Source organism: Solanum verrucosum, unplaced genomic scaffold (genome assembly GCF_900185275.1).
Source record: "Solanum verrucosum unplaced genomic scaffold, falcon-dt-bn FXZP01000157.1, whole genome shotgun sequence".
In the NCBI taxonomy this organism is placed as follows: Eukaryota; Viridiplantae; Streptophyta; class Magnoliopsida; order Solanales; family Solanaceae; genus Solanum; species Solanum verrucosum.
The window spans coordinates 532,102-557,217 of NW_026020185.1; the positions used below are offsets into that span (position 1 = coordinate 532,102).

The 25,116-nt window shown below is 39.3% G+C and overlaps 3 protein-coding genes across 3 annotated transcripts in view; all 3 read right to left on the minus strand.

Moving 5' to 3' along the window:
• Positions 1–25,116, minus strand: part of LOC125829366 (E3 ubiquitin ligase BIG BROTHER-related) — an 882,037-nt gene that overhangs the window by 17,143 nt on the left and 839,778 nt on the right. The gene's annotated exons all lie outside the window — the stretch shown is intronic.
• Positions 6,610–8,073, minus strand: LOC125829343 (uncharacterized). Its single transcript, XM_049508580.1, has 2 exons — positions 7,944–8,073; positions 6,610–7,100 (listed from the first exon to the last, which is right to left on the minus strand). Exons 1-2 carry the CDS (start codon positions 8,071–8,073, stop codon positions 6,610–6,612), a joined length of 621 nt encoding a protein of 206 aa, XP_049364537.1.
• LOC125829346 (pentatricopeptide repeat-containing protein At5g27110) lies at positions 21,223–23,340 on the minus strand. The gene has a single exon (XM_049508581.1). It carries the CDS (start codon positions 23,338–23,340, stop codon positions 21,223–21,225), a length of 2,118 nt encoding a protein of 705 aa, XP_049364538.1.

The following is a 25,116-nucleotide window of genomic DNA, read 5'->3' on the forward strand; positions in this document are numbered from 1 at the left end:
GAAGGCATCCAGGTGCTTATGAATGGCCTGGACCTTCTGGTCCATCATGGTCTCCATCCTCCACTTCATTCTAACATCAGACTCTCAATTCGAAGGCATCCAGGCGCTTATGAACAGCTTGGACCTTCTGGTCCATCATGGTCTCCATCCTCCGCTCGATTCTAACCTCGGACTCTGCAATAGACTTCTGAATCCATGGCTTCACATGATGAAGCAATGTGGCCATCTGAGCTTCCAATTTCTAAACACGAGCCAAGGGCACCACAGCAGCTCCTAAAGGCGGGGTTACTCCGGATGTGCTAGGGGTCCAACTAGCGACCTGAGATAGGGAGGCCGGGGCATCATCAGTCTTCAGGGATAGGGTCATTATCAAGCATCTACTCCACATCATCTACTAAATCTGCTCCCAAAAGGGGTACATCACCTGCGGCTCTCGACGTGATGCCGCCACATTTACCTCATCCCGAATCTGGCCTATATCTAGGGACCCCGTTGCCCGGATCAACTTCTCACAATGCCAGATCGGCACTCCAGAGTCCCTGCCTAATCGAAAGTTGAGGCAAGGAAATGGGTAAGTGGTGGAGGCCTTGAAAGCCCTCTCATGAATCTCCGCAATGATAATGCAGGAAAAATCAATCTCGAACCCCGCAACCAATGCTGCTACCATAACCGTGCGGTCCCAAATGAGTGCATTATCATCATTCGTGGGAGAAACCAAATTCCATACCAACAACCACAAAAACATAGCCACAAATGTGAGAGTGGCCTTCTTGATGCTTAAGCCAGGAGTGGTGACCCACTCGGCTCGCTCTCCGTCAGTAGCAATATAACGAGCCAGACAGTGTAATACAGTCTTCCTTTTCTCGGTACTCTGCTGGAACTCCTCTCCCCGCATGATGTCCCATTTGTAGTCAAATTCAGCCGTGTTGAGTTCCCAAGTGTGGCTAGGGCTAGGGCCATAGAAAATTGGCAGATGGTGTTCTCAGAGATGTCCACAGAAAACTCGTGCACTAGTGTAGCCTTGAGTGGTGTCTGGGCTCTGGTATTGGCATTTTTTGTGAATAGAGCCTTAAAGACTGGCTACATAGGAAGCATAGAACTCCCTCGCAATCTCCTTGCTATATGTTCCTAGTTCCTTGCCCATCCACTCACACTTATGGTATGAAAGGGCCGGTGGATGTCGGTTACAGTGTGTAGGCTCCCTATGAGAACTCTGCGCTCCTCTGTGATTAGCTGGGCCATCTTTTCTTTTTCATTCAACATCATGGCATCCTTGTAGATTTGCCATTGGCCCTCCACACACCATCTATTGGGCTCCTCAACAACTGGAGTAGGGTCGTTGTTTTGTGGCACTTGAACTTCCCCCGAACTAGTAGCCTCATCAAACGAGGTAGCCTGGCCATGTGAACTCGAGCCTGTGGCGGACACAGAAGCAGACCCTACAGCAGAGACGGACTCAGAATCGGAAGAAGACTCGATCAATGTATCCTCCTCATTAGACTGGGAGGCAGTGACTACATCAAGGACCACATTCTTGTCTTGATTCCAAGTAGCCCGGGGTGTTGTGGGTGATGTCCTTCATGTGGGGGGGACATATTCGGGGTCTTTCGCAGCATCAGTATCCTCGTCGATTAGCCGACAGGTAGGAGCCGTTGACTTTGATCTACTCTTGACGGCAATAGCCTTCTTCGGGGCCATTGTTCCTGTGGAGGAAGAATTAGTACCAATATGAACTAAAGACACACTAAAAAAAAATTAGAACAAATAATGAACAAAATAAAATAAAAATTATAGATAGTGGCAACCTACGGTTGGTATCTACGGTCCATAGGTTGATCTACGGTCTGTGGATGCCCTCCGTAGGTCAGAAGTCCCAAAGAATTGGGCTCTCGTGGGAACCACGGATGTGCAGAACAGTCTGTATATTGACCTACAAACCGTAGTCCACCTCCGTGGTTCCACACTTAGTGAAATTGCTTTGTGCTACAGACCACAGACCTGATCTACGGTTCGTAGACTGATCTACGATCCGTAGACGAGGTCTAGTGGATCCAATCTATGCAAGGTATCAGATACTCTTCACTTCGAAAAATATTTTTATCAATTCAAACCATGGACCTTAGCCTGCTCATGCATTTCAAGATAATTTTATGTTAATTTGTCATCCCAACGGTTCCAATTACTCAATTTTCAACAGGTATTGCATGCGAGGCTAGGAACCCTAAGTCGAAACTTTTATTTAGACTTTTATTACACTGTTTTTACACATTACAAAGACAACACAATCACAATATATCATCCCAAGGGTGTTTCTAATTTTAGTTTAGCATGCAATTTCATACAAGAACTACCCAAGGTCAAAAGCCACTTCCTGACTTTCTGTAACAACAATAAATCGGAATTCAAAGTAAAGGGAAAGTCGAATACCTTTCAAGAAAAGGAAATGGGTGATTGTGTGATGACTAGACTTCCAACAACTTCTAACTCAGCTTTTGCACTGAACTCGGATACCAAAACCTCTGGGGAATTTGGAATTATGGAATTTGGGATAGAGGAGAGTTAATTGGGAATATGGGAAGACAAATGTGGAGAGATTAATGAGGGAATGATGGTAATATGGGGGATTTTAGGATTCTGAGTGGTTTAGAAATAGTTAGGAGGAAATATGGGAAGTGGGGAATGATTTGAAAAAGGGGGCTTTTATTTAAAAGAGGTTCGGGTCGGGTCAGGAAGAACTCGGGTTTGGACCCACGAGACCTGTCTACGGTCTGTGGATCGACCTACGGTCCGTAGATGGGGTTCGTAGGTCATTTTTACACTTAGGAAAATTTAGAAGCCTTACTTGGGATCTACGGACGCCATTAACGGTCCGTGGAATGAACCACGGATCGTCGATGGGGTCCGTAGACCTCTGAGCAAACCTTTTCGGAAGATTTTTGCTTTTCACCCCTCCACATATAGCAACCATTTGGCCTTTCTTTTTACATTTTTTGGACACTTTTTAGACACAGACCCTATGATATATCTAGCCAACACTAAAACAAAAATAAAGCACCTATCTAAAGGAATACAGAAAAGCAAATAAACAAAGAAAAGTACTAAACCGAAAAGAAGAACCTATGGTTGACTAGATTGTACATCTTGGGTTGCCTCCCAAGTAGCACTTGATTTAACGTCGCGGCACGACGCAGCCCTCTTGATTACTCAGATTTCAACAAGATAGTAGGCCTCAATAACTTTTTAAACACTTTCTGCGTTTCCCAGATAGATCTTGATTCATTGCCCATTTACCTTAAACATTGTTCCCTCACTATTCTCAAGCTCCACCGCTCCATGTGGGAGCACTTGCGTGACTAAGAATGGCCCAGTCTACTTGGACTTGAGCTTTCCCGGAAACAAGCGCAACGTAGAGTTGAATAGAAGCACAGATCACCCACAACAAATTCTCATTTTCCAATCCTTTGATCATGATACTTCTTTATCTTATCCTTGTACAAGGCTGGACTTTCATATGCTTTTAGGCGAAACTCATCAAGCACATTCAAGTCACTCATTCTATGATTTGATGCGGCGCCCCAAGCCAAATTTAGCTTCTTTAACGCCAACATAACTTTATGCTTTAGCTCTACCGAAAAATGATAAGACTTCTCATATATAAGTTGGCAGGGGGACATACCTATGGGAGTCTTGAATGCGGTCTATAGGCCCATAGAGCATCATCAAGCTTCCTTGACCAATCAGTTCTATTACCATTCACAGTCTTAGCCAAAATCTGCTTGATCTCTCTGTTAGACACTTCAACTAGCCCACTAGAATGTGGATGGTAAGGAGTGGCCACATTGTGGGGGATGCCATATTTCTCAAGTAGCACCTTAAACAACTTATTACAAAAGTAGGAACCTTCATCGCTGATAATCGCCCTAGGTGTACCAAATCTGGAGAAGATATTCTTTTTCAAGAATATGGTGACACTTTTACCTTCATTGTTGGGAAGCGCAATTGCTTCCACCCACTTCGACACATAATCAACTGCAACAAGAATATACTTCATCCCATGTGAACTCACAAATGGACCCATAAAATAAAATCCACATACATCGAACAACTCTATCACCAATATAGGATTCATAGGAAGCTCTTGCCTCTTGGAAATCCTCTCCTTCTCTTTGGCAACGGTCACAAGACTTGGCGAAATCTTGAGCATCTTGGTATTTGGTAGACCAGTAATACCCACACTGCAAGATTTTATGCGCAGTCCGAATACCACAATGATGCCCACCAATAGGCGATGAATGGCACGCCTCTAGTATACTTAACATCTCGACCTCAGGACACAGCAACGAATAATCCCATCATCACAACTACGATACAAGTAACACTCATCCCAAAAGAACTTCTTCACATCATGCATAAACTTTTTCCTTTGGTGAAAAGACAAATCTCATGGGACCAGATCACTTGCTAAGTAGTTAGCAAAGTCTACGAACCAAGGAATCAGATCATGAGAAGTAGCCAATACCTGTTCATCTGGAAGAGCATCATTAATTTCAGCCATATCACCAAGCTTGAGCATAGGTTCTTCCTCCAATCTAGACAAGTGATCGGCAACCTTATTTTATGTCCCTTTTCTATCTTTCACCACAAAGTCGAACTCCTACAGCAACAACACCTATCTAATCAGCCTCGGTTTTTCATCATTCTTAGCCATCAAATACCTCAATGCAGAATGGTCAGTATGCATAATGACCTTAGTACCAAGCAAGTATGATCAAAATTTCTCGAATGCGAAAACCACTGCAAGAAGCTCATGTTCAGTCAATGTATAGTTCTTTTGAGCCACATTTAAAGCTTTGATAGTATAGTAAATCGGATGAAGAATCTTCTCTCGCCTCTGTCTCAATACCACACCAAGCACCACTCCACTCGCATCACACATTACCTCAAACGGTTGTCCCCAATCCGGTGAAATAATGATAGGTGCAATAACTAACTTCTCCTTCAACTCTCCAAATGTCGCATCATCAAAATCAAACTTATACTCCTTTTCGAGCAGTTTGCACAATGGATGTGCAATTTTGGAAAAATCCTTGATGAACCTCCTAAAGAAACCTGCATGCCCAAGAAAACTTTTAACACCTTTAACAGAGATAGGTGGTGGAAGCTTTTCTATTACCTTAACTTTCCCTCTATCAACCTCAATACCCTTCTAAGAGATTTGATGACCCAGAACTATCCCTTCTTTCACCATGAAGTGGCACTTCTCCCAATTGAGCATAAGATTGCACTCTTCACACCATTTAAGCACCTCGACCAAATGATCCAGACAACGATCAAAAGAGTCTACAACAGAGAAATCATCCATAAATACCTCAATAGTTTCCTCCACCATATCAAAAAATATCGACATCATACAACGATGAAAGGTCGCTGGAGCATTACACAACCCAAATGGAATCTGTTTGAATGCGGAAGTCCCATAATGACAAGTGAAGGTGGTCTTCTCTTGGTCTTTCGGAGCTATAGAAATCTGATTGTAGCCCGAATAAGTATCAAGGAAACAATACCAACCCTTACCCGCAAGTCGGTCCAACATTTGATCCATGAACGGCATAGGAAAGTGGTCCTTTTTTGTCCAAGCATTCAATTTTCGGTAGTCCATACAAACTCTCCATCCAGTCACAGGCCACATCGGAACAAGCTCGTTTCTCTCATTAGGTACAACAGTAATCCCACCTGTCTTGGGCACACACTGAACAAACACACCCAACTACTAGCTGCAATGGGATAAATAACTCCAGCATCCAACCACTTGATGATTTCCTTCTTAACTACCTCTTGCATAGGTAGATTTAGTCTTCTCTGGTGCTCATTACTAGGCTTGTGATCCGGCATGAGTTGAATTTTATAAGAAAAAATACCAGGAAAAATCCCAATAATGTCCGTAATAGTCCACCTAATAGCTCGCTTGAACCACTTCAACACGGAAACCAATTTCTCAACTTATGCCACATTCAAATCTTCCGCAATGATGACCAATAAAGTACCATCTTTCCCCAAGAATGCATACCTCAAATGTGATGGTAGAGCCTTAACCTCCAATTTTGGAACCTCTTCTATAAACGGTCTAGCAGGGGGAGAGTCGCGATTCTTCATGTCTAACTCCAATCTCTTTGATTTTGAACGAAATTCAAACCTATCAAGTGCGGTGACCAATCCATCATAGTCTTTAATACCATCACCCTCAAAGTTCATCATTACCGTTTCTAGTGCATCAACACCCAACCTCTCTTCAATAGGCACCTCAGAACCACATTCTACAATATGTGTCACCATAGATACTAATTTGAGCTCACTACTATGCTTCATGGACCTAGAGATATTGAAACATGCCTCTTCATTGTTCAATCGGAACTTCATCTGCCCTTTCTCCATATCAACCAAGGCGCACCCAGTGGCTAGGAATGGTCTTTCAAGGATAATGGGAACCTCAAAGTCAACATCACAATCAAGTATCACAAAATCCGCCGGAGAGATAAAAGACTCCACCTTCACTAGTAAATCTTGGAGCACACCAATGGGCTTCTTCACAGTTCTATCAGCCATAAGCAGTCACATCACAGTTGGTTTTGGATCTCCTAAACCCAAATTCTTGTAAATAGCCAATGGCATCAGATTAATACTAGCACCCAAATCGCCTAACGCCTTTGGAAAATGTAGCAACCCGGTGGTACAAGGAATAGTGAAGGCCTCACGATCCTCCTTCTTCTGCAATAGGGACCTTGTAGCAATAGCACTACAATGTTGCAACTCATCATCATCCTCAAAACTCACGACCCGCTTTTTAGTCACCAAGTCCTTCATAAACTTCGCATACCCAGGCATTTTCTCCAAAGCTTCTATCAATGGCACATTGATGGAAATCTGCTTTAACATACTAATAAATTTGCGGTATTTGCCTTCTTCAGTCTTCTTTACTAACCTCTGTGGGAAAGGAGATGGAGGTCTAGGCATGGGAACAACTTTCTGAGTTATCTCCGCTTCCTTCTCGGTCGCATTCTCGGACTCTCCATTTACCTCAATCACATCATCATTTTTACTAGCTTAAACTTCAACCCCAGACGAAATAGGTGGATCAATGGTCTGCTTACCCCCTCGAGTAGTGACTGCCATACAATGCCCATCATTCTTTGGATTTTGTATGGTTTTGCTAGGAAGTGTGCCAGGTTGTTGTGGGTTTATTGTAGTAGACAACTGAGTCATCTGTAAGTCAAGATGCTTAATCGACACTGCATGGGCATCAACTTTTTGACCAATACCAAACAAGTCATTTTGCATCTCCTTCACATTCTCATCAGTCCCATCAAACCTCTTCATCATCTTCTGCATCATATCCTCAATACATGACATATTACCTCTAACTTCCCTATTACCCAATTCTGGATTTTGAGGAGGGACAAAAGGCCCAACCCGATCATTTCTATTGCCATAGTTGTTTCGGTTATAGTTGTTGTCTCGATTATAGTTCCCATCCCGAACATAATGACCCTCTATGTTGTAGTTTCCATAGTTTCGACCTTGGTTTCCTTGACCTTGGCGCCAATTATCCGTATTGGAACCTTGGGCGTTGGCTCATAAATCCCCCATCTGATCATTCACCACATAAGTATCCTTTTCATAGTAACATTCCTCAACCGGTGGTGGATTTCTAGTCAAATAATTTACAGAATTTACCTTTTTAGTATCTCTGCTTACATGCTTCTACACCAACCCAAGTTTGGTCCTCATCTGAGCCATCTCCTCACGAATATCATCGGTAGATTGGTTAGTTGTAGCTTGGACTGCAAATGTGTTTCTCCCAGTATTTGACTTTCTAGTGCTTCACGCTTTATTGTTTTGGGAAATATTCTCTAATTTCTCTGCAATCTGCTCAAAAGTCCACTCACCATATGAACCTCCAGTGATAGTATCAAGCACTATTTTACTATTGTCATCTTGACCTCGGTAGAAGTATTCCTTCAGTGATTCATCATCAATGCGGTCATTCGGAACACCTCTTATGAAAGCAGTGAACATGTCCCAAGAACTACTCACAGACTCTCCAGGTAGTGCTACGAAGTTGTTGAGTTTATCTTTGTGGTTCAACTTCTTTGACATGGGAAAGTATCTTGCCAAGAATATCTCAGTAAATTGTTCGCATGTGTAGATTGAGTTATAAGAAAGCTCAGTAAACCACACAGAAGCATCGCCAGTCAATGATAGAGGCAATACTCGCAACCCAATGACATCCATGTCCAAGTCCGGTCGACCCACACAACTTTTGCAAACACTCCTTAGCTTGGCAATGTGAGCATGTGGACCTTTGATGCCAAACTAGCAAACAAACCCCTAGCTGTAAGCATCTGCATCAAACTGCTGGTCACCACAAATGTATGCCCCGTAAGTAGAGGGGGTAGGACAAGAGGTCCTTCAGATTTAGCGGCATTAAAGATGACCCTATAGTTATCACGTAATCTTGGTCGTGGTGCATCTTGTACCCTTATTGCATATGCCAATAGATTCTCAGCTTGAACCTGATTATTCTCATCACCAACCCTCGGAGACTACAACCCCAACTCCATCACCTAAATTTCCTCTGATAGGATTGATTGGGACTCCTTGGTTATTCATTATTCGCAAAGTTCTGTTCAATTCTGGATCGTAAGGAGTAAGTGGTTCACCTTGGCTCCGTGTACTTGGCATACACTAGAGTAGGAACTTGAGAGAAACAAAAACAAAATAAAAAGAAAAATTAGGAAATATTTGACTAAAGTTCAATAATATAGTTAAACTTAATCTAAAAGCCTTATTCCCCGGCAGCGGCGCCAAAATTTGATACACTCAAATGATACCTCCCTAAAGAAGTATAAGCGGTCATTATCAAGTAAAGAACCCAACTTGGAGATTGGGGTCGATCCCACGAGGAATATGGTTTAGACTTAAACTTAACTTACAATTATATTATTTTAGTCAACGTACTTCCGAAACAAGTATTTAAAGGGGGGGGGGGGATTTGTGATACAAATTCTGGAAATTATGTGAACAATCAGTGATGAATATTCATACTTTAGTTGTTATCAAGATGAGAGAGAAACTAGGGTGTACCTGTTCCCCATAAGCTCATAACACAGTAATCCTAGGAATAGTAATCCTTTCCTAGTATATTACATGCAAAGTGGTAAGTTAGGTACCTCTAATTCCTTGGTCCAACAACTAGAGAATTTCACCCCACACCTTGTCCAGCTACATGTGCATAATTTACTAACCCTTACATTTACCTCATATTAGACATCACATCGATGTATGGCTGGTATTCACCTTCGCACCAATTGACATTAGACTATTAGATAGTATCACACTAAATCTATGTTGATAATTCTTTTCTTATTAACTACCTCCTTGGTCCGGCAACTAGCAACAAGGCGAGTTCTAACATTTGCAACCGCTAAAAAGACTTCCAAACGAAAGAATTATCAATGCATGCAAAAATACTATTCAAGAATTACTTAGTTACTATTCATACTTTGTTAATCGCTCATGGTTCCCACAACCCTAGTTGTGGATTTAGTTACCCATAGTAGCAAGAACATAATTCATATTTTTAGATGAATAAATCATGAACTTACGTAATGAGAAGAATAAACCTAGAATCTCAACTTGAATTTCAAAGTCAAAATCTTGAAAACTAACTTAGGAAATCAAGAATTGCTAAAAATATAAGTTAATCTCCAAAGCCAAAAACTAGAACAAAGGTAATAAATTCTAACCCCTAAAATGAGGTTTACATGCCTTATATACAGAAAAACAAGTCCCAACTAAAAAGGAAACGAAATAAGGAAATAATATTTCATGACACTGTTTCTATCTACAATATTGACCTGTGGACCGTGGATTGACCTGCGGTCCGTAGGTCCCTTCTGTGGTTCTGGACTTAAGCAAATTTTCTAACTTTAAAAATCTTCGTCTCTACGCAATCGACGGATCAACAGTACGGACCGTGGTTCAATCCACGGTCCATGGATTCTCCTTCGTAGCTCCATACTTAGAATCTTCAAACTCAAGTACTGGAACCCCCTCTCTGAATAATTTGACAAACTTGCAGGACGTCCCATAGGTCGACCTACGGTCCATCGTTTGCAACCGTGGTTCCGTACTTGGTCAAGATTTCCCTGATTTTCCCTCAGCCTTGCCTACCCATCTACATCTACCATCTATGAGGCGTGACTGGACATACGGTCCTTAGTTCATGTCCGTAGATGCCCTTTTCTGCACATTCTTTAGTTGTGTATCTCAACTTCCAGGTCCGAACTTATTTCCTGCAAACATGATAAAATACATTAATACCAATACAAAATGTCCCTATACACACACAACTCTTAAGTGAAATGTATTAAAAATACCGTAAACTCATGGAATGTCAATTAGCTGCGAAGAAAGAGCTTAAAGATGAGATGCGGAAGGAGCTGGCGGTCTTAAAAGACAGGATGGATGGTTTGGAGAACCTTGTCCAGGATCGATTCTAGGATGCAGGTTTAGTAGATACTGAAGAGTTCCAATCACAGCTAGCTGAGATACGAACTCAGGTTGCTAAGTTGGCTGAAAAGCCAATATAGGTACCCACTCCAGTAATGTCAGATTCTTTAATGCAACTGCTAAATCAGGCACCCTCCACTCAATCAATTGTCGATCTCTGGTGTGAACTACCCAAGAGTAAGTTTGGTAAGAGAAAACATATAACTGGAGAATTAGATGAGGAGATACATGCTGACCTGTCTAGAGAAGAAAGAAAACAAGAAAAGAAAGCCCGCAAGGCATCAAGGAAGGAAGCTAGAGAAAAAGAAGCCCTTGAACAACAACAATGCGATGCAGTGTTAGCTGAATCTTCTGGTAGCGGAGCACCTGCCCCGGCGAGTAGTAGCCAACCTGATCATGTGTCGAGTTCTGAGAGTGCACCCGTTAATAAGGGTACCGATGTTGAGCTGAATATCGGCGCCTAGAGCACCATAGGTATTACCCCTCCTCACAGCCCTATTTAATTTTCACTATTGACTTTGAGGGCAAAGTCCTTTTTTTGGGGTGGGGTGGTGAATAACTTTCCATTCAACCTGATAGGATGAATGGATGTTGATTCTGTGTTTTAAGTGAAAATTGCTATTTTTTGTTGTTTTTGTTGGTGTGTTGAGCTGTGTAGCAGCTAATATGTGTGACATGATTACCTTGACCTGAGATTTGACTGTTAGGATCTTTAGATGACATCTTAGATACTGACATGTTGAACATTGCTAGTATGATAAATAAATTGGTAAACCAACAAACTGGAGAATGTAGTCATGTGTCGTGTGTGTGTGAGTGTTGTTCGAAGTCTAACACTAGGAGCAGAAACTAGAACTCGCCTCAGCGGTCTTGCTTAAATCTGAGAATAACTGGATAGGAAAGGATTAGTAGGCCATTTTTGTAAGCCAGTAAAAAAGTAAAAAAAAAAAAAACTACCAAATAAAAACTTACCACTTGAACCCGATTTAAGCCTAAAAGTCAGTTTTTGTTCTTACCTAGTAATATCATATCATTTGTTTTCCGAAGATACGATGTCACAACTCAGGCCAAAAGCCTAAGTTAAGGGTGATTGCAATCCGTTTGAGTAATATGCGGATGAAGGTATTGTTTTCTCATTACTTCAAGACAAGTCATGGTTCTAAGTTGAGGGTGTTGATGTACCGCGAAATCTTGGCACATTTGATCCTTGAAAACTGAGAATTAATACTAGAATCAAGTGTATTTAAGTGGATATAATGTGTTTGGTAGTTTTCGTACAGGTGAAACAGATGAAAAGTGAAAGAAGGAAGAAATGAAGAACAATTCAGTAAAGCTGAACTGAACTGAAGTAAAGACCACGGACAACCTCACGGGTCGTGGTCTTCTCTACGGACTGTGGTGCAAGTCGGGTGTGGAACCAGTGAAGAGGCTAATGGAAGTTACAAAGTGATGGGGGCCAAGTTAAAACCACGGGCACCTATACGGGCCGTGGTCAACATGACGACTTGTGGTGTTGATCATGGTCCTGATCCAGTGTGCTAGCATTTCAGGCCTAAGTGTGGGAAAGTCCAAGTGAAGATCACGGACGACTTCACGGGCCGTGGTCCCTATGATGGTCCGTGATGTTTTTGTAGTATCTTGTCCAGTGTCAAGTATTGAAGACCCACTTTTGGGGAAATCTCTAAGGAAAGACCACGGTGGGCTTCACGGACCATGAAGCCCTTGACGAGTCGTAGAGCTATCCGTGAAGCTGCCTAAATTTCAGTCCTACTTCGAGTAGGACTCTGTTTTAAAATACTTATTTGAATTTATTTAGTCGTTTTTTCTTTTTTATCTTATCTTAGCTTGAACGACGAACGAGTTTCCATTACTCTTAGTTTTCGATTTTCAAGTTTGAACAGTGAAATCAGTTTGAAGTTTGGATTCGGATTCTTGAATTATTAAAGCGACTTGTTGATTTGCTGATTTTTGTAAGTCTTTTATATCATGTTTTCATTCAATATCTCTGATTGTTTACATGAAACCATGAGGGGCTAAATACCACGACTGGGGTTGTGGGATCCATGACGTAATTTTAACTGTAATTTCATAAAACGAGTGACAGGCAACCTGTGGTTATAATCTATATTTTTAGCTTTTTCTATCCTTGTAATATGATGAGTGCACGCATTAGAATGAGCATGTATCTGTCATTTGTTCGAGAGAAAAATACCAGTTAGGAAAAAGCTGAACTAACCTGACGATTTGGAGTTAAAGTTTGAGTTCGAGAGAAAAAAACTTTAACATCAAACCATTGTAAGTGAGGGTCAATGTTAGTAACACTCTAGGCCTGAGAGGACGTGAGTGAAACTTTTCTGATTAGACTGAGAAGAGTCAGATGAAATTAACTCGCATAAATGTTGTAAACATTGAATTACCTGAAACTCAATTACAAAAGAACACTAGAATTAACATTATGGTGAACACAATCCTGGTTTATCTTGATCAACTTTATCACGGGATCTTTTGTTAGTCGTTAATCTGGATTTCTACTGCAAGTTTTAGTAACTATAACATCTAGACGAAACCCAATTTACTTTCCGTCATTGTTTGCTTAGGAGATAATAATGACATTCGAATAAATGTGACAGTGAAACCTTTTCTGTAAAGAAATTCTCTGTACGATCGACCTCAACTCAAGTTGAGTTCTATAAATTGACATCGACCTTGTACATCTCTTAATTGAGGTGTGAGTTTTGACGTATCAAAGGATTAAGTTGTGGAATTGATTTGGGTTTTAGGAATAATGAGATGAATAACTTAATTTAGGGGTCTAAAATCCTTATATGGGTGGTCTAAATTAGGCTAAAACGACATCACTTAATATTAATTAAAACTGGAAAACCACAAAGTACTCCTAAACTTAACCCCTAAAACTGCCCTACGTCACCATCCACGAGACCATGTTGGTGGGCCGTGGATGGAACCACAGACCGTCCTGGTCAAGCGTGGTTTGGTGACTGCAATTTTTTGGCCAACCATGGACCCTCCATCCATGAGGCGTGGACTGACCAACAGGGCATAGGTCCTTTCGTTGGTCACTGCCCAAGCAGTTGTCTAGGGGTCCTCCTCAAAGGCCCATGGTTGGTCCTTGAGGGGTAGTACCTTGACGTTCTAACAGGAAATCCTTTATTTTAAGTACGAGGAGTTACATTCATGACTCTAACCCTGATGTTAAGCTCTAGCTTAGCCTACTATTTTCCGGAGTGTTACAATATATCCCCCTTAGGAACATTCGTCCTAGAATAATGATCTAGACACCTTATGGATGTAGAGAGTCAAGACTAGCAGCCCGTCATGCATGCAACATCAAAATAATGCACAATTCAAAGGAGGAAACATCAACTCCGACTTAAACATAATCAATGCATCACAAGGAAGTAGGAACTACATCTAACAACACATTATTCATGAAAACACAACATTTCTTATATTTATAGGAGGAACTACCTTCTCCAAACTAGAAGTATACTCAACAGAATCTCATGGAACCATTATGTCATTTACTTAAGAAAAGCATGTACTTATAAAACATGATTATCAATTAATCTCATGAAGCATATATGCAATCCGTATTCAATGCACAACATCATGAGGAACATCAGTCATATAAAACTCATTTTCTTACTAAACATAAATTTCTCAAGAACATGCATAACATAGGAAATCATGGAAAACACATATCACACACATGATTTCGAAAACAAGGAAAACTCAAGAAGACCTACTGACCTCAGGCTAGAGTAGGAGTAGAAGGAAAGAGATGAGGATATCGAGACTTCATATCGGCCTCGGCCTCGGCCTCCCAAGTAGCACCCTCAGCTACGTGACCCTACACCTTTACAGAATCAACCTCCTTACTTCCTAACTAAACTATTATCAACTCTCAACCCTTCTAAGGGAAACCATAGATGTCGAATTTTCAACACACTTCTCTTTACACCCTTCATGGGTGTGAATTTCAAGTATAACCCAATCATGAATATTAGGGACACTCAACAACCTTGCTATCTAAGCACACCATCTCCCCCTTGGGAGGAAGCCTCTACTAATTTCCTTAAGTACCACTTCTTTCAAGTCAATCCCAAACGACATAATCAATTACTCATAATAACCATACCGGGTTCTAGAAGCCGTCTTGGGAATATCATCCCCTTTTCACCCTCAATTGGTGATAATCCGAACGAAAATCAATCTTAGAGAAATAACTAACCCTTGAAGTTGGTCAATACTAGCAATTTATTTCCCTCACCCTAACTAGGTGGTAAAAGCAACCTTTAGCCATCATTCTTCTAACCTTCATATAAGGAACAACTAACCTCTAGACATATGACTTCCCCTTCCCATTCTAGGATAGGCTTAATTGGGAACTAAAACTTAACTACACGAGTTCTTCAATCCATAGCAACATACTAGGAATGCAACCAATTCATATCGAGAATAACATCAAAGTCTAAAAAGTGGTACCGAGATCTAATAGAATATTCAAATATTTATGGAACTATCAACATACCAGTGACTTCATTCAGAGAGCTCTCTTGGTTATCCCTAGATTGGAGTGCATAGAAACGGTTTTGCTTGGGAGCATTAGAATCCGGACCACTAAGAAAAGCTTGCTTGGCCTCTCTCCCCTTTGCCTGAAGTATTGTCCAATCCCTCATCTTGTGACCATCATTACCACAACCATTACAACTATCTTTTTCGGCTAGGCACCTACCATAATGCTTCTTTCTACACTTAGTGCAAGTAGGCTTAAGCAACAAAGATTCACTATTACTCCCTCCTTGAGGCTTAGGGTTAGACACCCTCTCTTGGTTATACCTATGAGTATTGGGAAAAACTTGATCGGGAAGACTTTGTTAGGTTCTAGGTTGACCATTCCATCAGATCTAGCATTAGAGAAATTTCCATCACTGGTCCTAACCCTTTTGTCCTCCCTAGACTTTTCCTTGAGTTTCAATTTCTCAATTTGTTGAGCGTACACCATAAGCCTTGAGATATCCATGTCATGGAGGAGCATTACAGTACGACACTCTTTTTTAACCATGTCAGACGCACCCTACATAAACCTACTCATCTTAGCCCTTGAGTACGCCACCATGGTTGGAGCATATTTGGAGAATTGGGTGAACTTTAGAGAATACTCCTTAACACTCATACTTCCTTGACGAAGGTTAATGAACTCTTGCACCTTTGTTTCCCTCAACTCGAGGGTAAAGAACCTATCAAAAATGCCAATTTAAATACTTCCCACTCTACGGGACCTGCTCCCACCGATCTCTCTCCCTTCCACTGATCATACCATACTTGAGCAACATCTTTAAGTTGGTAAGCGGATAGCTCCGCCTTCTCTTCCAGAGATACCCCCATAATAGCAAGTACCTTATAGACCTCGTTGATAAACTTTTGAGGATCCTCTTCCACTTTGGAGCCATGAAATTCCGGGGGGTTCATTCTTGCAAAATCCCTCTCTCTTGAAGCCGCCAAATTAACATTATGATTCACCAGAGCTACAACCTCTCTATTGGCTTGAGCCAATACTTGAATACTCGCCCTAAACTCTACATGAGTAACATTATCGACCAAAGAATCAATCGGAGCTTGAGGAGGAGCTCATTTTTCCACATTGTCACCCTCCATCCTTTTACATTAGCTGTTCTAGTATTCAATTCCTGAAGAACATAGGGCAAGGATTAGGAGAGAGATTTTATAGACTTAAACTCTATGGGACGACTTATAGTAATGAAGAAGTGAAGTTTGCTAATCATCTTGTAGCCTCTCATTCATAATGTGGCACGCTTCACATTATGAGCAAGACTTTACTAGACGTGGCTTATGAGACATCATCATAGGATCATTCTAAACCTTGTGCTCTGATACCAAGTTTTTCAAGACCTAGGGGTACCCTCTAAATGTAACAAGGCGTATAGAACCCCGAAGGGTTCCATACAAGCCACTTAGTCCTCATAACATAAGCAATAAAACAATAAGAGTAAAAATACATTTCAAGTCTAAAATTTTCATAAAGGAAAACGGGTGTCTAGACTTGTCTCAATATAGTCATCTATTACAATACTTGAATGAAATAGGGTGTCACGACCCAAGCCTAGGGCCTAGACATGACCGGCGAATGGGGAACCCGAAGGAACCCCAAACAAGCCTCATAGCGTATCATTACACATCCTTGGTCGCGGAAGCAATTAAAATGACCATAAGCGATAAGCATAATCAAGGGGGAAATCGGGACTAAGGGAGCAAGAAAAAGAAGAAGAAATGATACATAAATACCATAGATGAGTCAAGTTCAAGCATAATACACAACTTGTCCAACACCACCTCTAAACATGAGTACTTAGCGGGGGCAAAGACAAACTACCGGGCTCACCCTCATAGTCAATACATAACAAAAAAAAGAAAAGTCTTATACATAGCAAAAGATCATAAGCAACGTCCCCGGAATGGAGGACTCACCAATAACCTCGATAGAAAATCGTATTAGCCACGCGGAGGAGGATGGTCAAGTGGTGCTCCGATCCCTACATGGTGACATCATGTAGGCATAGAGTATGCATTAGTACGTTTGAATGTACTAAGTATATGGGATGCAATGCAATGCTACAATAGATGGACATCATAGGAAAAATGCATAATCATACCCGATAGATAGCACCTTAATGAAATGATATATATAATGACGCTTACATAAAAATCATATTTAGTGGGACGTAGTACGTGTGTGACGAGTGACCATCAATATAGTATTTCCAAGGCCTACCACCCCTCAATATAGTATTTCCAAGGCCTACCACCCCCTTGGAGAGGCGAAAGAGGTACAAACCCCTCAATGTGGTTACCCGGGCCTACCACCCCCAAGCTAGGGACCAAGGTACAAACCCCTCGATATGGTTATACGGGCCTACTACCCCCCGTACTAGGCAACCAAGGTACCAACCCCTCGATACGGTTATACGGGCCTACTACCCCCCGTACTAGGCTTGGTCGACTCACAACACTATATAGAGAAATCATATACATGTATCCCTTTCATCATCATTTCAATAATTATATAATCATCTGACTCCTAGGATGTACATTGGACCTTCCATTTCCTAAGAATTCTATAAATGGCATTTTATCAAACACATGGTGGGCTATTGTTCATGTAGATAAAATTATGTCTTTCAAGAGTACTAAGTCCAACCAATTTCGAAATACATATAAATCAGCCCACCAACAACATACATATATATATCAACCTTCATAATTTGATCATGGAAGCATGAAAACCATAAAAATCACATAATAATTCCATTTCATGATAATATGCAAAAATAGACCATAATAGAATGTGTAGTAGTAATTCCATAATTCAAGAGTTCATAAATGATCATAAGGACCCATAAACTTGGAGTAAAATAGAGGATAAATGGTTGGACTTGTGGAAAGGAAGGTTTCCACAATCAACCCACATACCTCAACTTTGGAGAATCCTTGATGAAGATTGGAATGGAGAATTGAAGCTTGAGATTGAGTCTTGAATCCGGAATTAGAGCTTGAGATCTTTGAATTTGGTTGAAGATCTTGGTGGAATTTTGGAGAGGGCTTAGAGAGTGTTTTTGAGTGTTTTGGAGCTAGAAAAATTTATAACTAAGTATGGGACATATCCTCTTTTTATAAAAGAAAAACGTCTCCAGCCGCTACAGTAACTTTGCTCACTGGAATTTGCAATTCTGCCGAGACAGGTTTTACGAAAATGGTCATAACTCCCTCATCCTAACTCGGAATGAGGTGAAACTAGGTGCGTTGGAAAGCTAACTCAAAGGGCTTTAATTTAATATGTGGTGGCCCTTCCAGTTCCTTGTGTGCTAAGAGATATGACCCTTTAAAGTTGACACTGAAAATCGCATTTTTTGCGATTTTCGAATTTTGATACGATTGTTCTAAAATTCGGGTTAGACCCATTTCCTACTCAATTTGACCCCCTGAATAAGAATATGAAGTCAAATTTCTGAAATCATGCACGGATTTTGAGATATATGGAAATTACAATTATAGGTGTTTCCGAAGCACATTTTCGGGCATTTTGGGGTCGTTTCATAGGGCCTAGCCCGTACAACATGACCAAAGAAAGAAAATACATGAAAGGAACTACAACATAGGATAAAGTCAACCTAGAACCATGAGGACTCACCAATAAGCTCGGAAGATACACAAGTCCAAGCTTTAGCCACTAGAACGATCACCTTGAGAACCGGACCCTACACTTGGGAAAAATGTAGGAAAAGTAGGCGTTAGTACAAAAATGCATCAAGTATGATAGTCATGCATAAATACATTTAAAACATGCTAAAAGGGACATTTCTTTATAAATCATGCTATATGCCAAGTTTAAACATCATCACACAGATCGTTTGAAAGCATAAGTCATAATACAAAGCTCATCATAACACAAGAGGAACACTCATTAATGACCTCAAAGCATACTTTTGCAAGGCATGAATAAGACCCCAAAATTCTCACCCATTCTAAGTAAACCACTTTAGGCCATCTTTCATGTTCATCATCTTTTAAAACTTTTGAACACTATGAGATACTTCTTTAAGCACATCTTAGTTCCTCATTTCATCGAACACTTCGAGATACTTCTTTAAGAACATCTTAGTTCATTGTATTTGAACACTATGAGATGCTTCCTCAAGCATGTCTTAGTTCATTATTATTTTGAACACTATGAGATACTTCATCAAGCATGTCTTTGTTCATCATTAGTCTTGTTGTGATTGGTATATAGCCTTAACTGACATGAGACCATGTGAGATATCACATGATCCCTCCTGGTGTTAACCACACCAAAAAGGGTTGGTCTACTTGCCTAAGGTAGAACCAGTTGATTATTTTAGTTGGATCCACTAGCTAAACATCCTACGGGGAATGTAGTTTTGGGATACAGAGATTGCTACTAGAAACCCGGACTCAACTAGGTAAAGGCCTCCATCTCATGAGACATACTTTGAAAATAAGTCAAAAATCTACTTGTTTTCTAGGAAAACATTTTCCTTCATACCAAACACACCCTAAGTAATTCGATTTTGACAATTGAACTCAGCAGCGGACCAATGAACTAAGAACTAGAATGTGTTAGGTGGTAGTATCACTTCAACACATTTTCTCCCATCTCTAGTGGTGTCACTTAACACATTTTCTCCCACCTTTAGTTCCTCGTGCAAATGATACACGGGAAATAATTTTGTTAACAAATCAATATCCCCTCACTAATCTATATAGGCTTCACATTAATTAAATTAAAATATTAACAACCAGAGTGCGGTACAGATATTACATTAGATAGCAGCATTTCATTAAAGAGCTCCATATGCCATGAGTTTTAGTCCATCTTCATCCATATGCATTCAAAAGTTGTGAAGAAAGGCTCATCCTCATAAATAAGAAAAGGCTGACTGAGAACCGGGGAGCCTCTTGATGTTTCCGATATCACAGATGGTTAGTCTATTCTTTCTTCCTGCTTCTCCTTACTCTTTAACATATCGTTCACCTGCCCGCGCTTCAAGATTAAAATTTCACCAGAAATCTCTGAATGAGATTTTTTTGTATACAGCACAACTTATGGCATATATATCAAGCAGTACCCCCTCAACAATTATTTTTTTTTGGTTAAACTCTGAATTTTATTTCACCAAAGTATAGGCATTATACACGACTAACTCATTGGACTCTAGAGTTGGTTCCTACAAAAAAAAAAAACAAATAACAAGAGCTGCAATCAAAGGACTACTATCTTAATAAACCTAATGAACTCAACACCTTCTAGGAAGGGTCTGAATCATTGTACAAACAAAAATTCGGACTCTTTTAACATGAAAAGCTATTAACTTTTTCTAGTATACTCTTCCACTTGAGTCGTCTCTGTCCCACAATATGCAGCTGCAGTATGCATCAAGAGCCTCCATGTAGAAGCTCTGACAAATATCTGGCTGTTCATTCCAAACTCACCTCTAAGAGCTGAACCTTGCGAACAAGACATCCTACCTGAGATGAAGAATGCCAAACATATATCACATAATGCTGAAATTTTCAACTTACTAAGACAACTATTTTTCACTTCATAGCAAAACTAAACATTCTGTTGAAGATATATAAAATACAACCCTAGCTTAGGCAGTTTTCATATACTTTTCGATCCTCAAAATTTCTCAAGACATGCATACTCTTCATGAGCTACATCAAATTGTGTTAATTACATCATTTTGCCACAAGGCTAATAGACGAAGTAGGAAAGGTAGACAAAACTTGTCCAACTCATGTGGAAGTGATGTCTCTCACAAGTCCAACCTATGCAATTATAGGATGGTAACAATGTTAACACTTGGCATTCTTACGAATGTATACATAAAGCTACAAAAATAAATTCTTACCTTAAATATTTCAAAACTGTCAATTTGAAAGTGAAGGATCTTGCTCTTATCCACTATGAGGGGAAGGTCCATAAGAGACCGAAAATGGTCATCCTGATCAGTTTGTCAGTGAGAGGCAGAAATATGATTGTCGTTTTATGGAAAAACAAAGTTATGTCTATGAGCAAGGAGATTGATTTGGTCAAGTAGTTCCCTTTGAGTAGTATCCATCTCTGTTGCTATCAATGCTTAAGCATTCATAGGTTTCCATGCCACGATTTATTAAAGATAGACATTGATAAACATCGTCTACTAGCAGGAATGATTTATCATCTGCCAGGAATGTTTGAATCCTCTTGTCTACTTCAATCCAACTACATCCAGGTTTCTTCCTCAAGCCCAGCTCCTTCATCTTCAGTCTCAACTTGCGTACCTCATTCCATTTGTTCTGCGAAGCATATATTTTTGCTAAAATAACATAAGTGGATGGATCATCTTCATCCTTTTGAGTAAGCATCTTTGCAATTTCTTCTCCAATCTCTAACTCCCCATGCAAATGGCATGCAGAAACTAATACGCTTAACAACTCAACATCCTCCCTGGTGTCCAGGTTACTCTGCAGAATTGCATAGGCTTCACGCAATCTTCCAGCACGTCCAAGAAGGTCAATTAGACATGAGTACTCTTCAGCTGACGGTTGAATGCCATCGCCACTGACCATTAAATTAAAATACTGGTAACCTTCATCCACTAATCCTGCATGAGCACATGCAGAAACTACTGCGAGGAATGCAATTCTATCGGGTTTTACATTAGAATGCAGCATTTCATTAAAGAGTTTAAGCGCTTCGAAAGCTTGGCCATGAGATCCATATGCTGCAATCATTGTAGTCCGTGATACCAGATCTCTCTCAGGCAACTCATCAAAGACTTTAAAAGCTTCACTTACTGCACCACATTTAGCATACATATCAAGCAGCGATCCCATAACAATTTCATTGGATTCCAACTTATTATCAATGATACACTTGTGGATCTCCTTGCCATGTTCTAAGGCTGCCAACTGTGAACAAGATACCAAGGCACTAGTCAAAGTGATTGCATCAGGCTTTATCCCTGCCAATTTCATGTCATTATAAATGGCAAGTGCCTCCAAGTAGTAGCCAGCTGACACATGTCCAGAGATCATTACATTCCACGCTTCCACATTGTTCTTTGCCATCTTACTGAAGATGTTTTGCGCAGTCTCAACTCTGCCACATTTGAAATATAAGTCAACAAGTGAAGCATTAAGAAAGTCATCAGAAAGTATGTTATTTCGAATTATATATGCATGAAAAAACTTCCCGTGCTGCAGTTGAGCAGATTTAGAGCACGCCATTAATAAGCTACTTAAAGTCATAGAAGAGGGTTTCATGTTTTCTTTGTTCATCCTTTGTAAAAGCTGAATGCATGATTTGCTATCACCTCTCAAGCTGTACCCAGATATCACGGAGTTCCAAGAAACCAAACTCTTGGCAGGGATTTGCTCAAAAATCTCTTTAGCCTTCTCTAAGAGGCCACATTTCCCATACATGTCGACAAGAGCAGCACTTACAAAACCATCCAGCAGAAACTTATTATTTACTAATTCCCGATGAATTGCCTCCCCTCTTTCAATATCTAAAAGCCTCGCACATGATGAGATTGCAGCTGTGTAAGTAACCGAATTAGGCATATATCTCAAATCTTTCATCTTGTCAAAGAATTGAAGGGCTTTATGAAATTGCCCATTTTGATAGTAGCACGAAATGACAGTATTCCAACACGCAATGTCTCTTTCAGGCATTTCATCAAACAGTTGTATAGCATAAGCGAACAAGTCACATTTGGCATACACGGCAATCACCGAACTTGCCACAACAACATCTGATAAAAACCCAGTTTTAATCAAATGAGCATGTATCATTTGACCATATCGGAGATTTCCTAAACCACTACAAGCCTTGAGTACACTAGGAAATGTGTAACTATCAGGTTTAAGATATGGGAATTGCAACAGTTTGTCAAAGAGGTCAAGAGCTTCATTGAACAATTGGTTCTTAGTATAAGAAGCAATGAGACCATTCCACAAAGTGATATCAAGAGGATTCTCAAGATTTTGAAAAACCAATTTAGCGGAAAGGAAATCTTCGCAAGATATGTATAAATTAATTAGATTCTTGGATAAGTTAATATCGCTTTGTAACCCTAAAGTAATAATCTTCTGGTGCAACAGTTTGCCTCGTTTCACTGATGTTGAAGATGATTTCAAGAGAGACAAAATTTTGATATAATCCATTGATGTTCATTCGAAATACTAATCAGTCCATGACACCCTACTCTCTCCTTTTTTATTTGATTTGATGTGATACCATTTGACTGTTACTCCCTTCGTCTCGTATAAGTACTTTGACTCGATAACAAATTTAAGAAATAAAGAAAGATTTTTAAAATTTGTGATTTAAAATAAATTATAGAAATTTGTGTGGCTGTAAATCATTTCATTAAGGGTAAAATTGATATTTTATAGTTAAATTGTTATTTTATATAAAAATGTGTCATTTTTTTTGTACTGACTAAAGAGGAAAGTAAGTCATATAAATTGGGACTGAGGAAGTAGTTATTACCATGACTTAAGAAAAAAAATATTTTAAGTTTATTATCTAAAATAATTCTTAGATTCTTGTTTGGTCATAAATATAAATTATTTCATCAAGAATTAAAAAAAAGAAGAGGGAGAGAGAATTATTATTTGTAATTATAATAATATGACATTTTTTTGGACGGACTAAAAAAAATAGTGTCACATAAAATTAGACAAAGAAAGTATATGTTAAAACACTAATTTTATGGGAGAGTGCTATTATTACTCTCTCAGAGTCATAGATATATAATGGGTTTTTTTTCGAACATTGCCTTATCATTAATTATTCTAAAATTTAGAGAAACATAAGTAGATAAAGATTAAAGAATTACTCCCTTCGTTCCTTTTTATAAGTCACACTTTTAGGTTTCACGGCCCTAAAGAAATTAGGTAAATTTACCATGTATCATTATTTAGTATTTTTTTGAAGTCAAATTTCAATAAATGAACATCAATTAATTTACTATGATTAACTGATTTGACCATTGAACATTAATTAATTACTTAGTTTTTCTATGTTCAACAAATATATACTTTCAAGGCTAATAATTTTCAAAGTGTAAATATGAAGAATCTTGTCATTTATTCATTGATTTTGTGAAATGACAAATACTCCTCCCGTTCCTATTTATATGTCACCATTTTTATTTTACGTGTATTAAGAAACTAAGTTTACTATTCTGCCCTTATTTGATTTTTTTGGAACTCAAGTTTTCAATCAATGAATATGAATTAATTTATTTTGATTAAGTAATTTAACCAATGAATATGAATAATTTACTTAGCTTTTCTAAGTTGGTCAAATATATATTTTCAAGGCTAATAACTCATAAGGGTAAAAAAGGAACAATATGGTAATTTATGCATTGATTTTATGAAAATGACAAGTATTATGAACCAACTATTTATAGAAAGAAATGACATATAAAAAGGAATGGAGAGAGTACTAAAGATCATCTATTTTTAGTAAGGACGACACGTAAATAGGAACGAAATAAGTATTAACGAATATAATTGTCAAACTACACTATTGATTTTTTTCTCTTAAGAATTGTGCAAAACTTTATCTTGAAAACTAAAAGGAACAAAATAGAATATTATACTACCCATCCGTTTCACTTTTGTGTATCTGAGTTAAAACAAAATTTAAAAATTAAATACCCCCTTCATTTCTAAATAAGTGATGTTTTAACTTTTTTATTTTGTTTCAAAATAAGTTATGTGGTAGGATTTCAAGAAGGAATTGATATTCATTCAAAATTACCTTTGTTTTAATACATATAGTATTTCACCATTAAAGAATCACTTATTTTCAAGGCAGTAAATTAGGGGTAAGTTAATAAAAACACTCCGATTTTCTAAGAATCAGTTTAAGGGTGATAAAAAAAAGTTTTGAAGCTAAGAAAAAATGACACAAGTCTTAATTTATTG

Coding starts and splice junctions, on each gene's coding strand:
- LOC125829343 (XM_049508580.1), bottom strand. CDS start 8,073: ATGTTCACTGCTTTCATAAGAGGTGTTCCGAATGACCGCATTGATGAT. Junction 7,101..7,943: donor TATCACTGGAGGTTCATATG/GTGAGTGGACTT, acceptor TTGAAGTTTAAG/CTAGTAAAAATGATGATGTG.
- LOC125829346 (XM_049508581.1), bottom strand. CDS start 23,340: ATGGATTATATCAAAATTTTGTCTCTCTTGAAATCATCTTCAACATCA.